A 16,787-nucleotide genomic window follows, 5' to 3' on the forward strand; every position below is an offset into this window, starting at 1 on the left:
AGCCATGGAGCGCTTTAAAGATGGTAATTAACACCTTGAAACGCACTCGAAAGACCACAGGCAGCCAGTGCAGCTCGCGCAGGAGCGGTGTTACATGGGAGTACCTAGTACTCCCCATAATAGCCCGCGCGGCTGCGTTCTGGACTAGCTGCAGTCTTCGAGCGCGTCCCAAGGGAAGCCCCATGTAGAGGGCATTGCAGTAGTCCAGCCGAGACGTCACCAGTGCATGAGTGACCGTGCGTAGGGCATCCCGGTCCAGTAGGGGGCGCAATTGGCGCACCAGGCGAACCTGGTGGAACGCCCCCCTTGCCACGGCTGCCACATGGTCATCCATTGACAGCCGGGCATCTAGGAGGACGCCCAAATTGTGCGCCCGCTCCACAGGGGGCAATTGCTCGCCCCCTATGGTCAGTGATGGAATCAACTGACTGAACCGGGGTGCCGGTAGCCACAGCCACTCGGTCTTGGAGGGGTTGAGCTTGAGTCTGTTGTCCCCCATCCAGACCCCGACGGCTTCCAAACACCGGGTCATCACCTCGACAGCCTCGTTGGGGTGGTCTGGGGTGGAAATGTACAGCTGCGTATCATCAGCGTACAGATGATACTCCACCCCAAAACCACAGATGATCTCCCCCAGCGGCTTCACATATGCATTGAACAGGAGGGGCGAGAGGACCAACCCCTGAGGCACCCCACAAGTGAGTGACCTCAGGGTCGACCTCTGCCCCCCTGCCAACACACATTGCGTCCGGTCAGAGAGGTAGGAGCCGAACCACCGCAGAACGGTGCCTCCAACTCCCATCCCCCCCAGCCGGCGCAATAGGATACCATGGTCGATGGTATCAAAAGCCGCCGAGAGATCTAATAGGACCAGGATAGAGGAACAACCCCTATCTCTGGCCCTCCAGAGATCATCGACCAACGCGACCAAGGCCGTCTCCGTGCTGTGTCCGGGCTGGAAGCCGGACTGGCGTGGGTCTAGATATTCGGATTCCTCAAGGTGTCGTGGAAACTGCTGTGCCACCACATTCTCTACAACCTTCGCCAAAAAGGGAAGGTTGGAGACTGGACGATAATTAGCTAGCTCCATCGGGTCAAGGGAAGGCCTCTTGAGTAAGGGCCTCACCACCGCCTCTTTCAAGGCGGCAGGCAAGGACCCCTCGCTCAACAAAGCGTTCACCAAGCCCAGTAGCCAGCCTCGTGTCACTTCCCAGGATGCCAGTACCAACCAGGAGGGACACGGGTCCATTAAACATGTGGTCGGTCGCAGCCGTCCACGCAACCTATCCAAATCCTCAGGGGCAACAGAATCAAACTCCTGACTCTTTCCGTTATTGTTCCCTCCCCCCTGTCCCCAGGCGGAGCCCAGCTCCTCCCTCCTTCATGTCTTTGGTTTTGTCGCCTTTTTCACTACTTCTTATATTTCCGTCCTCTAGGAGGGCACTATGTTTTTTAATGAAGGCCTCTGCCTCCATGACTGTGTTAATTCTAATTCTGTTTCCCTCCCAGAAGATCAGCATTCCTTCTAGCAATAACCATCTAAACCAAATTCCCTTATTACATAATTTCTTTGATAAGGAGGAATACTTCCTTCTCTTATCTCTTATTTTTTTCGGAATTTGCTTAAGAATGGCAATTTCTTTATCTTTATATTTTAGTGGTTCCCCCCCTCTGAGCCCCTAGAATCTCATCCCTCATGGTCTTCCTAAGAAATTTAACATGTACTTCCCTTGGAACATTATGTGTTCTGGCATATGCTGAATTAATCTTATAAACCAGATCCATATCTCACCACAACTGTTTTTTATCTCTTTTAATATATTCTGCTAAAATTGTACTCATAATATCCTTAAGATCTTTATCTTCTGTCTCCGGTAGGTTCTGGAATCTGAGAAAGAAGGACATTCTTTCAAGTTCTATCTTTGCCATAAAATTTTCCAATTCTATATTCCCCTTCTGGACTGCCTGAACCTCCTCTCCAAGCCCATCCGCGCCCTCCTCTAGCACACCAATTCTCTGTTTATTTTCTGTTATTTGTTGCTGTACACTTTTAAGCTCATCTCTAAAATCTGCTACCTCCTTTTTCAACTCATTTTGTCCCTTCATAATAGCTTGAAACATTTGAGTAACAGATAAATCCTTTGAACTTTCTCCAGTCTTTTCTTGTAAAAATGATGAAATTTTTGATTGTTGAATCGTTGGACTGGATACAGCGGTATATAAATCTAAATGCTATTGCTATCAGGCAAAATAAACAGAAACAGATCACTGAGCCAGTGATTTGACTCAATATATGGAAGTTTCCTGGGTTTATTTATAAATGTATGTAAAATCAATATACAGGTAGTCATAGACTTACAGCAGGTCAGTTAGTGACTGTTAGAAGTTACAACAGTGCTGAAAAAAGAGACTTAGGACTGTTTTTCACACTTACAACATTGGCCCATTTCTGTAGTCACGTGATCAAAATTCAGATGCTTGACAACTGGTTCACATTTATGACAGTTGCAGTGTCCCAGGGTCATGTGATCCCATTTTGGGACCTACTCACTAGCAAAGTCCATGAGGAAACCAGATTCACTGAACAACTGAGTTACTAAACTAACAATCACAGTGATTCACTTAACAAGTGACAAGAAAGGTCGTAAGACAGGACAAAATTCATGTAACAAATGTTTCACTTAGCAATAGAAATTTTTGTCTCATTTGTGGTCACAAGTCGAGGACTACCTGTAATTCGTTATTTAATTCACTCTGTTCAGAAAAGTGGTGCAATTGTAATAGTTGTGTGCTTGTATATAGCACAATCATTTAATGCAGGAAGTCCTCAACTTACGACTACTGTTTAAAATTATGATACAAAGATACTGGGGGAAAAAAAGGTACTTATGACTTGTATTTGAAGTTCTGAAGGCTGGCTCCCCTCTGCAGTCACATTATTTCATTTTGGGTGCTTGGCAACTGGCCTGTATTTATGGCCATTTGCAGGATCCCACACTCATGTGACTGTGATTTACAATGTTTGAGTTTGAGTTTGAGTTTTATTAAATTTATATACCGCCCCCCTCTCCCCGCAGGGACTCGGGGCGGTGTACAGACAGTACATATAAAACAACAAAGCAGGAACAACAAAACATTAGACAACCAACATAAACATACGGTCTGTATAATGCCCGAACTTATTTCTAGTTAAAAACAGTCTAAAACCAAATTAAACCCCCAAAATTTACAATACTATAAAGCCATCCAGGAAGGTCAGTAATAGATTGTACTTGTGATTACGATTAGGCCAGGCCGGCTAGTCGGAACAGGTGGGTCTTGAGTTTCTTACGGAAGGAGCGGAGATCAACAGTAGTTCTAATATCAGGGGGGAGTTCGTTCCAGAGGGTTGGGCCCATCACAGAGAAGGCCCTACTCCTGGGCACCGCCCGCCCGCATTGTCTAGCGGAGGGTACCCAGAGGAGACCCTCCCTGTGTGAGCGGATTGGTCGTAGGGATGTATGGGGTAGAATGCGATCTCGCAAATAACTAGGTCCCGAGCCATGAAGCGCTTTGAAGATGACAATCAACACCTTGAAACGCACTCGAAAAGCCACAGGCAGCCAGTGCAGCTCGCGCAGAAGTGGTGTTACATGGGAGTACCTGGTACTCCCCATAATTGTCCGCGCGGCTGCATTCTGAACCAACTGGAGCCTTCGGGTGCATCTCAAGGGGAGCCCGATGTAGAGAGCATTGCAGTAATCAAGACGGGAAGTCACCAGGGCCTGAGTGACTGTGCGAAGGGCGTCCCGCTCTAGTAGGGGGCGCAATTGGCGCACCAGGCGCACCTGGTGGAAAGCCCTCCCAGCCACGGCCGTCACATGATCATCCAGCGACAGCCGGGAGTCTAGGAGGACGCCCAAATTGCGTGTCCTATCCACCGGGGGTAGTTGTTCCCCCCCAATGGCCAGAGATGGAGCAAACTGGCTAAAGCGGGATTTGGGGTTTGGGGTTTTTTGGTCAGAAATAGGTGTTTACTTCGAGTTTCCAGCAAAATTGTCCATTGCAGGCAATGGGGTCAGTTTACAACTATGGTTTGAACAACCATTGTAAAAAAAAAGTTGTAAAAATGGATAGGTTACACGATGACTGGCACCTGACTGGAATTCTGAGCTCAATTATAGTCATAAATCAAGGAATACTTGTTGTATAGTTTCACTGTCACTGGAAGGAATAGTTCTGCATTGGTCAGACTACTGCTGGTATAATCTGGCCAGTTCTGGTTGTTTTATTTTAAAGAGGATTTTAAAGAGGATTTATAAGGTAGAATAGATTCAGAGAAGAGCAACCAAGAATTTTATCTAGTGGTGGGTTATGGTCTACTTTATCAAATGCCTCACTGAAATCCAAGTAAATTATATCGACAGCATTCCTCTGGTCCACTAATTTTGTCAGTTTGTCAAAGAATGCAATAAGATTAGTCTAGCATGATCTGTTTTTGACAAGCCCATTTTGGCTTTTGGTTATTACTTTGTTTGCTTCTAGATGTTCGCTGATTCATTGCTTGATTATCTTTTCCAGAATCTTCCCTTGAATTGAGGTCAGGCTGTTAGGTCTGTAGTTTCCTGGATCTATTTTTCCTTTTTTGAAGATGGGAACTACATCAGCTCTTTTCCAGTCCTCTGGCAGTTTCCTGGTGCTCCGGGATCTTTGAAAGATATAGTTCATTGGTTCTGAGATCTCGTCTGCCAGTTCCTTCAGAACCCTGGGTGTAATCCATCCAGTCCTGGTGATTTGTACTCGTCTAGAGTAGACAGGTGCTCACTTACCATTTTCTTCCCTAGGATGATCAAGGGACTGGTATTTTGAGTCTTCCAAGGAGAAATTGAGGGAACTGGGTTCATTTAGTTTTGAGTAAAGATGGCAAAAGATAGGATAATGCTTTTCAAATACCAGAAGAAATTTAACATCTGCTCTTCTCTATCATCCCACAATGCAACCACTGATCTTAGATGACCAGAAAGCAGATTGTAGCAAACCATTAGGGAAAAATATCTCAATGGTTTGACAGCAATACCAAAAGAGGTAGTAATCTCTTCTTAGACTCTCCTGGATGTATTCAAGGAGAGGCCCGGCAGCCAAATCTAAAGATGGTTTTATTTGAATTCTTGCAAGAAACTGGAGTTGATGGCACAATTAAACTTTCCATTCTCTTTTGATGACCTGCTCTTCTATCCAGCAGAATGTCACTGCTCCAGCAGCCTCATTCATTGGGGAATCAATAATGCCACGTTCAACTGCTTCCATAAAGCACCTGATAATTCTTGCAGTGAATTAACTGACAATTAACCACTTGAATTTAGTGAGAATTAAACATATGTGGTACAAGGTAATATCAGAAACATAATGGATGAGAATTGTTTTGCATGCTCACTCCCTTTTACATGGTTGAGATGGGTCATAAGATTGTTCAGCTTGGCCCTGGACCCACAAAATTGTGATGTGGGTGAAAGGAAATCTATGTTATTTGACACCTAGAATTCATCCCAAATTCTTTCTGTTCTCTGAACTTTGTGAGATTGGTTTATGTAATTTTAGAGGTTGGTTGCTGCTAAACAGTTTCCAGAGACATAACTATCTGTTGCAGTTAAAAACATCAAAGAGATCTTGGTGTCTTAAAAACTAATGGAGAAATGTTGATGTACCACTTAATAAATATGCTAATAGTTCATCCAATTCAATTTGTTATTAAAAATGTCAATACTCTTGAATTTTTTATTGTGTGGCTTTCCTAGAATCAGTATAAGTAAAATTTCCTTAGGACATATTGGAGCATGTCTTGCAAAGATTAAACATTTTAGTTGAGAGAAACTAAAGTAGCAATTTAAAGTTCCTGATTTGTAAAGATCAACACAAACAAAAAAGTATGTCTTTTGCTCATGCAAAATTGAAGGAATTTCAAGACAAGTTAATCTTGATTAGTTCCACAAATATCAAACTCACAAACTTTTTCCCACTGAAGAAAATATACAAGTGCAAACTTGTATAGCTTCCAGTTGCCCTTTCTATTAATGGTAAGAATAACTGTAAACATAATGGAGAGCAAATAAAAGAGTGTGATATGATTGAGAGAATACTATGAGCAACCTTCTACAATCTGTTATACTATGCAAGGACTTTTTTCTCTCAGATAATTTTTCCTTTTGTTGAAAAAAAAACCCACATTTGTTCTGCAGATGCTGCCACTACACACACACACACACATGCACATTTGCACACACCCACATCATTCCCTTTGTGCATTCTCTCTCCCTTCTGTCTGAGGTCATATTATCCTCTTAGAGTTTAATCTATCTGTAATTACACCCTGTAATTGCAGAGCAGTTTTAAAGCTGATTTTACTTCCCAGTTTTCATTTTCATGGATCCTGAGTCCCATCTATAAGTATATTTCTAATCATCCATCAGGAAGCTAGAAGAAGGTCAAGAAACAATCTCCTAGTGGGGCACTGCTGTACTAGAAATCACCTCTGAGGACCAGCAAGGGGCAGAACACAATCCTTGCTTGCAGAAGAAACCAAATTCAATCCCTGGAACAACCTCCATTTGAGTAGACCGGAGTAGAGATCCTGAGTTAAGTGGACCCATAATATCATTTGGTATCAGAAAACTTCTCTTATGCCAAAGAATGTACGGTAGTTTTATTCAGGGTCTGAGAATGAATAACCTGCAGGGTTAATTAAAGAAAATAGGTTTTGCTAATAAATTTACTGTGTTTCCCCGAAAATAAGACAGGGTCTTATTTTCCTTTGACCCCCCCCCCCCAAATAAGTACTTGGCCTTTTTTGGGGGGGAGGTCTTATTATTTTTAAGGTGAAGGAGGAGGCGAGCGTGGTCACCTCATGGCTGCTGCTGTGTTGCAATATTTTCAGGGGGGTTTATTTTCGGGGGGAGGCTTATTTTAGTGCATGCACTCAAATACCTGATTGGGCTTATTATCCGGGGAGGTCTTATTTTCAGAGAAACAGGGCATAAAGTAATGTAACTATTTCAATTATCTTGTTTCTTCTCTCATCTTGAAATTTGTGGGGTTTTAAGATACTTCTGGATTAAATTTGAAAAGTTGACTAGGAAAAGAAACGAATGGAGCTTTTAAATTTTTTTACCTTGGTCTGTAATCAAGATATTTCCAGATTGTAAGTATCTTCTCTGAAGAATATATTTACCGTGTTTCCCTGAAAATAAGACAGGATCTTATTTTCTTTGACCTCTGAAATAAGCGCTTGGCTTTATTTTTGGGGAGGTCTTATTATTTTTGAGGTGCAGGAGGTGGTGAACATGGTCACCTCATGGCTTCTGCTGTGTTGCAATATTTTTGGGGAGGGCTTATTTTCAGGAGAGGACTTATTTTAGTGCATGTGCTCAAAAGCCTGATTGGGCTTATTATCCAGAGAGGTCTTATTTTCAGGGAAACAGGGTATTATTTAAATCAATTTATAAGGTCACTCATCTCATAAATGCTACTGTGGGTAGGCAGCAACATATATAAACAATTTAAAAATATTAAGAAAGAGTAAAAAGCTATAGTGAGCACTGAGGATAAACCTCAATAGAACTATCAACAAAAACCTCTCAACAGACCATCTAACTTCCGAGCCTCCAAACTCTGGGGCATTTCCAGTTCTTCAATACTTTATAAAAGGCTGCAAGGTCCAGACCAATCTAATCCTAGGGGATGCAATAAGGTGTTTCAGAATGCAGGTTTTACAAAAAAACAAAAACAAACCATATTTGTGAATGTGAATAAGTAGATTTATAGAAACAAGGGGTTGAATACTCTGACCTCCATCTGAATTCCATATATTTGTCCAAGAGGACAGCCAAGAGAATCACTAGGTCCACACGTTCATATCTTACAGGGGAGGAGATCAGTGGTGATCTATGAATTCAGTCGCATTCCAATTCAATTATTTTCATATTTACTTCCTTTCTTCAGAAAACTTGCATTCGATATGCTTTGTATATTACATTTTAAATCTACACCTGTTGACTAAGCTTAGTACTTTTGCATGTTGAAGAACAAAGTACTCTGCGAAAGGGTAACTCCCATTGGCGTCCTATTCATTTTGCACATTAGCAATCTTTTAAAAATAAGAGAATTAAATAAGCGGCTTTCCTTCACATATAATGCAGAAGAGAAGACCTACAATCTGCCTATGTGGTGTGACGTGGATCAGGACAAAGACAAAACATAAGAAACCATTTCAGGCAATGAAAACTTTTTCTTCCATAAATTCACCCATCGTACCTGGTTTTCTGCTCTCTGCACTAGAGAAAGGAGGAACTAGAAAATATGAGTCAACATGCTTCATTTTTTAAAAAATCCACTATTTTAATAAACAGATGCTGTTAGCCTCTAGTTCAAAGGCTTTGTTCCATTAAAAAAGCAAATTCAGTATAATTCAAATCTAATTATATTTTTATATTTGATGAAACTGCTGCAGATAACTCAGGGTCTGGCTTCTGAAAGCAGAGAAGTCATGACTGTTTTGATTTGCACTATTAACTTTTTATTAATATCCACGGTCTTGTTCATTTGTTGAAATATTGCTTCTCCAAAACCATTGCTAATAGGCATTGACATTTTATAGTACAAACCTCCGTGCACACACCTGCTTTGGTGCAGGCGTTCCATGAACAATTCCCAGCTAAGCCACACTCTGAGTGTCAGACCCGGGGGAAGAGCCCTGTGGTGAGGGATAGTCTTGTGGCCCAGCAGCGGCCGGTTCAGCTGTTGGTGGACTCTGACAGCGATGAACATTATGGGACTGCTCTGGAGGATGAAGAAGACTCTGGAGGGTGTTTGGAGTGAGTCAGAGCAGGGACTAGAGAGGCCTGTTGGCCACCAAGTGGCATCTGAGTCAGGGAGCAGTGAGGAGGAACAGAAGGAGGTTGTCCCTGATATGCATGTGCGTAGAGCTGAGAAGAGAAGGGAGCAGCTGTGGAGAAGACATCATAGAAGGAAATAGGGACAGGTGGCTATTGTTGTGGTCCCTCCCAAAGAGCTTATAGGTGGAGCAATGGGAGGGGAATCTTTGCAGGAAACAACAGTCCACTTTACTAGCCATTGAGAAAGCATTCCGTAAATCTAATCTTGATGGCACAGCTCCAAGCTCACCCTGCTCCACCTCCACCTTGGAGGAAATGCCTGGTTGCAGTGCCTGATAAATTCAATGGCAACCAAGCCATGTTTCCAGCTTTCTTGGGACAATGCCAGCTATTTATCAGCTTGAGAGAAGAGGATTTCCCCACTGACCAAGATAAAGTGGGGTTTATGATTAGCTTACTCTCCGGCTCTGCAACTCTTTGGGCGATGCCACTGCTGGTCTAGGCTAGCCCTTTGCTGGATGACTTTAGGAGGTTCTGTGACCACCTCCGGTTAATGTATGAGGACCCCATTAAGACAGAGATGGCTACCCAACGTCTGAAGACTCTGAAGCAGGGCTGTGGTTCCTTGCAGGACTAAATCAGTGAATTTAGGCTACTAAGCCAGGATTCGGCTTGGAATGAGGCAGCCCTCATGGACACATTTGAGGATGGGTTGTCGGAAGAATTGCAGGATGAGCTGGTGCGTGTGGATAGGCCACCGAATTTCAACATGTTGGTCCACCTGTGTCTCCGGATTGATGCTCGGATGCAGAGGTGGGGAATTTGCTGCACGTCCCAGGAGAACAGGGTGGTTCCGGCCATGCCTGAGACTCCAACTCCACGAGCATTGAGAAAGCATTCCATAAGTCTAATCTTGGTTTCTTGAAGATAGCGTTCTAGGCTCCTATCCAAGGGGTGGCTTTATCTCTGTCATTAGTCGTGGCAGACAGCCAAGCCTGTTTCTGCATATTCATTAGAATCACGGGACAGAACACGGTCCTTTGCTGTTTCCAGGGCAGATCTAAGTGACTTGTGGGCCAGATTTGGCCTGCAGGCTTTGAGTCTGATACCTGCTCTATATCCTTGCTTTTCAAATATGCCAACTTTAAGATGTGTCAACTTCAACTCCAAGAATTCTCCAGCCAGCATCTGGGGAAATTTGAGGATTTGAAGTCCAAACATCTGGAAGTTTCCATATTTGACAGTGCCTCCATTTTTTAGATTAGTGAAGGAAGGGATATCTTCCTTCATGAAAGCTGAATGCCTGTTAAATCCAAATTTAGATAATTGCCATAATTGATGCTACTTGCTTTAATTAATCTTTTTGCATTGCTGGAAGAAATGTCCTTCTGGGTTCGGCTCCAAGTGGGGAAAAAGACACTGGAGACATGGAGGCTGCTTGGAAAGATGGTTTCAATGGTGGACAGGACCACATGGCTTGAGTTCTGAACAGAAAAGATGATCACATCCTTCAATGTCAGTGGAGAAAAAGAGAAGGGCGGAAGAGAAGCTGGGTCCCTGTTTTTATGCCCTCTCTGGCCTTTGATCTTGAGCTTGTATTCTGACTGGTTGTCAGACTCCCATGGAGCCATGCAGGGGCAACTCTCTAGGCCGCATTTTGAATCCAGGTTTGTTTGAGTTCACAGATGCCATGTGGTGAGTTTGGTAAAGGGCCAATATTATCATGCCTTAATACCATCCCCCTGGAGCTGAAGGGGAGAATTCTTTATTATGTAAAGGGACTGGCTTGGCCTTCTTAATGGCCCATTGACAAAGTGGGTTGAGGCAGGAAGCTGCAGGGAGCTATTCTCTCTTTATAAAACATGTTTTTTTTTCTTTTTCACATCCAGAGAAATATTCTGCCTTTTCAATATTTCCTATGATTCTTCATTTTTCTGGGAGAGGGCTGGGTGATAACTTCCTATAGCATTATTATATAATTAATATCCTATGTAATTTGAATCATCATGTAATTGATATTCTACATAATTTGAATCATCATGTAACTGCAAACACTTAACTGAGGCAAATGACATGCATTATGTTAATTGTCCAGACTGTCTCAGAAAGAATAGCCTATCTGTTTATGTGCAGTCCATACTTATTTTTTTCCCTAGTGCATCTGAAATCTCCATAAAATCAAAGTTTTACTGTAGTTTTACTAGTAGACCAAAATGCACTGCCAGGTTCCTTAGCAATTCCCAACACATCTGGGAGCTCCCATCTATTTTTCTGTCAAATTTTGACTAGGTTTCTTCAGAAAAGACATATTTCATAAAACTAGTTCTGGTCCTCAGTCCTCAAGGAAAACTACATTCTGTTCAACCAGATGCTGCTTTGTATAACTGCCATCACAACATTGCTAATATAGTAGGATTCTGGCAAGATTGGCTGTTATTCCTAAACATCCTTATAGGAATAGAAGCTGAAAAACAACTTCTATACCTTTAAGGGTTGGTCCATTATTGGTCTATCCAATAAAATGCTAATTATTTGCGAATTCTGCCATGAATGAAATTGATGTGTTGGGCTATAGCTGTTATAATCCTCATCCAAACACATTAAGACCTGTTGGCCTGATGTTTGTATATTTATTGAATATAGGTTGTTTAATGCAGGTACTGTAAACGGAACATCTTTTTTATTATCTTATGACTTGGTTGATTTTTATTTAATGCTAAAAGGATATAGTTTCAGATTTGGAAAGAGAGGAAATAATTTCTTCCTGTGATCTTGTACAAATAAAGATCCCCCTCCCGAAAAAACAGGTAGCTACTGGCCCAGAAAAGTCTGAATTAGTATTGAATTGGCCAAATAAATGGAAACATTAACTATTTTCAAGGTGTTTGGGAAATATTTTGAACCTCTAACAGGTTATATTTGGATTGGATCAATAATGTATTAATTCATATTCTACTAATCTATTGTAACCACAGATTTTGTCTGGATGATACGATGATGATGATGATGATGATGATGATGATGATGATGATGATGATGATGATGATGGTATTTATGTATATGTCACCCAGCTCACAGCAATTCTGGGCAATTTCTTGGGGTTGTTGTTCTTGTTGTTAATTATTCTTGGAAATAATAGTGAGCTATTTCTCAGCATTGGTTGACATCCACATAGTAAAGATCATGTGAGTGCTATTCTTTGCTTCTAGACATTTCTTTTGCTGATCCGCTAGCTGTGAAGAATAATAACTGCATTTATTCTTATTTTCTAACTTCCAAGTTGAAACCTCCCTCCTCATAAGGTTGAAATTCTGTTGTCACATTTTGGTAATCATTTTTCAAGGGGCCTTTGAGGAATGAAAAGAAAAAAGGCACTGAACGCATTGCAGGGCCATAGGTTGTCCAACTTGGTTTTCAAATGTGTTCAAGAGTCTCCAACCTTGGCAACTTTAAGAATTGTGGATTTCAACTCCCAGAGTTGGCTGAGGAACTCTGGGAGTTGAAGTCCACAATTCTTAAAGTTGCCATGGTTGGAGTCCCCTATCAAGAGGTTAATCAACTCTTCAGTTGATAAATTATACAGAGTGTAATAGATAGTCTCTTCCTCCAGTTTTACATTCTCCTTACTTGGCCATCTCAATGATGCTTTCAATACACATTCTGATCAACTCTCAGATCCTTGTATGGTTAACTCAGTTGAAATCCCTTAATTGTTGTTCTTCCCTGTACCACCCTTTTACTATCACCACCCTTCCCTTTAGTGTGTGTGTGTCAGTGTTGGGTTCCGGATCCCATCACAACTGGTACGCTGCAACGGGGCCAGGTGTCTACCCCTGGCATGCATGCTGCACACACATATGCACCCACCACCCTATGATGCTCCAACTGTTCAGAAGAGCATCTCACAGGCGCCGTACACTGTCCGCGCATGCACAAATGGCCTGGTTAGCTTAGGAAAGGAATGTGGATGGGCAGATGGGCCCTCCAAAGCACTGTTTCAGTACAGTGCTCTCAGCAGCCACCGGTACATCCATACTGGGGCATATCACCCGGAACCCACCACTGGTGTGTGTCTGTGTGTGTGTGTGTGTGTGTGTGTGTGCACCTTGCTTGAATGGAGGCAGCTTCAGCCTGCAAACTTTGGTGGTGTGGCTTTGTGTGCTGAGGTTGTGAGGATAGAGGGTTGTGGGTGCAATACGGTGATGGATTATTGTAGCTTCTCCTGGCTCTTGAACCAAAAGCAGGCGCACATGGACCAGAAGAGGAGGACTTTGGTACAAATTGCCACACCACTGAGTTTGCAGGCCAGAGCAGCACCCCATCCAGCTGCGATTCCTCCCTTGTTTCAATCAACACTTTGAATGAGGAAGTGGCACACCTATCACCTATCAAGCCAGAATGAAAACTCTTCCTCTGTTCTCCCATGAAAATGGTATTCGAAATCTATGAGGAGCTACTGACCAGGTTGCCTTTGCTTTGTTTTTTGTTCCACAGGCTATGGACATGCAGCCCCTAGCACTGATGGTGGGAAAGTCTTTTGTATGTTCTATGCCCTGCTGGGAATCCCACTCACCCTGGTCATGTTTCAGAGTCTGGGCGAAAGGATCAACACCTTTGTGAGGTATCTCCTGCACCGCATCAAGAAGTGCCTTGGCATGAGACGGCCAGAAGTATCGATGGCCAATATGGTCACCATTGGATTCTTCTCCTGCATCAGCACCCTTTGCATTGGGGCTGCCGCATTCTCCTACTATGAGAATTGGACCTTCTTCCAGGCCTACTACTACTGCTTTATCACCCTCACCACCATTGGTTTTGGAGATTATGTGGCCCTTCAGAAAGAACACGCCCTCCAGACCAAGCCCCAATATGTGGCCTTCAGCTTTATCTACATTTTAACTGGGCTGACAGTCATTGGGGCCTTTCTCAACTTGGTGGTGCTCCGATTCATGACCATGAATGCTGAGGATGAAAAGCGGGATGCGGAACACCGGGCGCTACTCACCCGCAATGGACAGGCCAGCAGTGTACACACTACAGACACTACTACATCCTCGACCGCTGCTGCGTTAGGGGGCATAGGGGGTGGCGGAAGCAGCAGCGGTAGAGGAGGACTCCGAAATGTTTATGCTGAAGTTCTCCACTTCCAATCCATGTGCTCCTGCCTCTGGTATAAGAGTCGGGAGAAGCTGCAGTACTCTATCCCCATGATAATCCCCAGAGACCTCTCCACCTCTGATACCTGCATGGAACAGAGCCACTCCTCTCCTGGGCATTACCCAGAGACTCCATCCAACAGATGCTTCTGCAATACTCAGCGTTCAGCCATCAGCTCTGTTTCCACAGGACTTCATAGCCTCTCGGCCTTCCAAGGACTTATGAAGCGGCGAAGTTCTGTGTAAAGACTAGGAGCCCTTTTACAAACTCTCCTTCACTACTGAAAAAAAAAAGAAGCAGGCATGAAAACCCAGGTGGAGATAAATGGCAATGATACAACTTAGAATTTATAAAAAATAATTTAACCATAAGAAGGGAGGAAGAGCATGCTCCTAAGGGAGTGCACAATAAATTGAGGGATCAAGCAGCGGGTTGGTTATGAGGGGCAATCTCCTAGGGAAACTGAACCACCAGAGTCTCTAGATCAAGATCTAGTAGTGGATTCTGTTAAGTTCTTCTGATGATCAAGAAGGGAGAAATTCAAGTTGTCCTTCCAAAGGTCTGGCAACACTAAGTTGCCTCTTCTCCCCCGAGAAGGAGGCTCCTGTTGCTGGTGGAAATCTTAAACTTGTTTTGCAGCAACTACACAAAATGTGAAACTTGAAAATAAGGCTTTGCACCCTTGTAAAAGTGTGTAGAACAGGGTGAGGTGGCTCTCAGATTGAGTGTATAATTAATTTGTGGCAAGGACTGATGGAACGACCTTACATTCCCCCCCCCCAGGCCAGTCCAATAAAATGGGGTGAAAGGAGAGGAAACGATGTTAAGTACAGGTTTCCCCCCCCCCCCTTGTTTATTTTACTCCATCCATTTCAAAAGGAAAGAAGGGGTTTCCTTGCTTGCTTGCCATTGAAGGGCCATCCCTAAAGGGGAAAACCTTTAGGTAGGAGAAGTTAGAAATCTTATAGGGGAATGAAGAACCTGTTCCTGATTAGTTAATACACAAAAGACATCAATTACAGATTGCATGCGTATGTACACCCAATGGCTTTTGCTACATGGTTTGGGCCAAATATCAGCAAAAGCAGCTTCTTATTCATTGCATCCCATTCACAAGTGACATTTATGACTCTATCACCCTCCAGAGTACAACACTGTGCAAAAGCAGTATCCCATTGTATTTCCCTACTCATGTGTACACAACAAAGCCCATATGCTCTTTTGCAAAGCTTTCACACGTGCAAATCCACTCTCAAAACCTTGCCCAACTTCCCTTTTCTTGTTATCCCTAAATCCCACTGAATAGATTTCAAAAATGTCTTCTATATTTTCCCCTTTCTAGACCTTTTCCCCATTCTCATAGGCTCCCAGAGAGGAACACCATCACAGTATACTTCCCCCTCAAATCCACCATCTTTGAGTATGTGAAATATTTAACTTCTTCACAAGTGTGACAAGGTTGCAGCTCCAGCACTGTCTTGGCTTAGACATCTTTACGCTATGGTGCAGCAAGAGTCTGATGCGATGTGAAGGCAGAGCCTACTCAAATCTCATCATTTCTCTGTAACCCAAATCTCTGTTCTCCTAGAATGTGCAATGTCCTCTAAAAGTTACTGCATTTCTACAAATCAGATGAGGGGTGTGTATCATGGGCCTCACTGCACCAAAAGGGGATAAACCCAGTTTGCTAACCTGGAGGTTTTATAGCTAACCCAGCAGAGTTGATTTAATTGGAAACCAACCATTCAGCCTTGCATAATTCGTTACGACTTTAAGAATAATCCACATGTTTGCTCATAGGCTAGGCCAGTATTTCTGTCATTGATTGTACAAGGCAAAACATGATGATATGATGGAATTGTTCACTGGACTTCTTCAGCCTGGCATGCAATTGCATCTTTGAATCCATAATGAAACAGTGCACAGAGTAAGATTATTGTGGGAAAGATGAGGTTTAAATTCTTCTCCAGTGCTCTCTTTCTAGTATTTGACCCCATTAGAAGAATACTTCAATGGCCAATTGAAATACGTAATCCAGCCTCATTCCCCCCTTGTCCCCGTCTCAGTTTGTTGCTTTGTGTCTTGAGGGCATCAGGATAAGGAAAGCTAGTGGGATTCATTAAAGAAATCCAATATGCTTTTCACCTCCTGATGCAATTGTTAGTTCATAACCTGGGGAAATTGCTTAAGCAGAGATTTCAAGATCTAAAATTAGTGAATGAATTTTGCTACTCTCATGAGCTGGCTATTTTCCCTATGACAGGGAACACGATCTGTGTTTCCTCTCCTATTTCTTCAAGTGCTAGGTCCTCCACTCTAAAACAGCTCTGAGGCATCTTAGATGGTTACAGTGATTGGAGATGGGCTAAAAAAAAAACCTCTAATGGGAGCCATAACTAAATATCTGTATTAATTGGATTCTTTCCAGCAGAGCAAGAATATACAATAGGATCCTCAAAACAAGGATACTGCCCCCATAATGATGTATATACAGTATGTTTTTTATCTTTAAACATTGATCGTTTAAAATTCTGCATGACAATAACTAGGCAATAACTAGGATATTAAAGAGACCCATGCGAAGAGAATTTGCAGGAGAGAGATATAAAGTTGGTTAAAGGCATTCCCACCCCCCAAATAATTTATCTTTAAATAGAAGCATGATTCTACATTTCCTGGGAAATCTTTGTGCCTATTATTCCCACTTTGGAGGGGAATTCTTAAATTCAGGACCACCCTTAAAATATATAAATATGATCGAGT

The 16,787-nt window shown here is 42.8% G+C and overlaps 1 protein-coding gene across 1 annotated transcript in view; it reads left to right on the plus strand.

Annotated features, from left to right (window-relative positions):
* Positions 1-16,351, plus strand: part of KCNK3 (potassium two pore domain channel subfamily K member 3) — a 135,483-nt gene extending 119,132 nt beyond the window's left edge. The window contains exon 2 of the mRNA XM_081944316.1: positions 13,362-16,351. Within this exon, the coding sequence (XP_081800442.1) occupies positions 13,362-14,269 (908 nt within the window). The 3' untranslated portion in view covers positions 14,270-16,351. The remainder of the gene's footprint in view (positions 1-13,361) is intronic.
* The last annotated feature ends 436 nt before the right edge of the window (positions 16,352-16,787 follow it).

This window comes from Natrix helvetica, assembly GCF_964273705.1.
Source record: "Natrix helvetica genome assembly, chromosome: 2".
NCBI classification, from domain to species: domain Eukaryota; kingdom Metazoa; phylum Chordata; class Lepidosauria; order Squamata; family Natricidae; genus Natrix; species Natrix helvetica.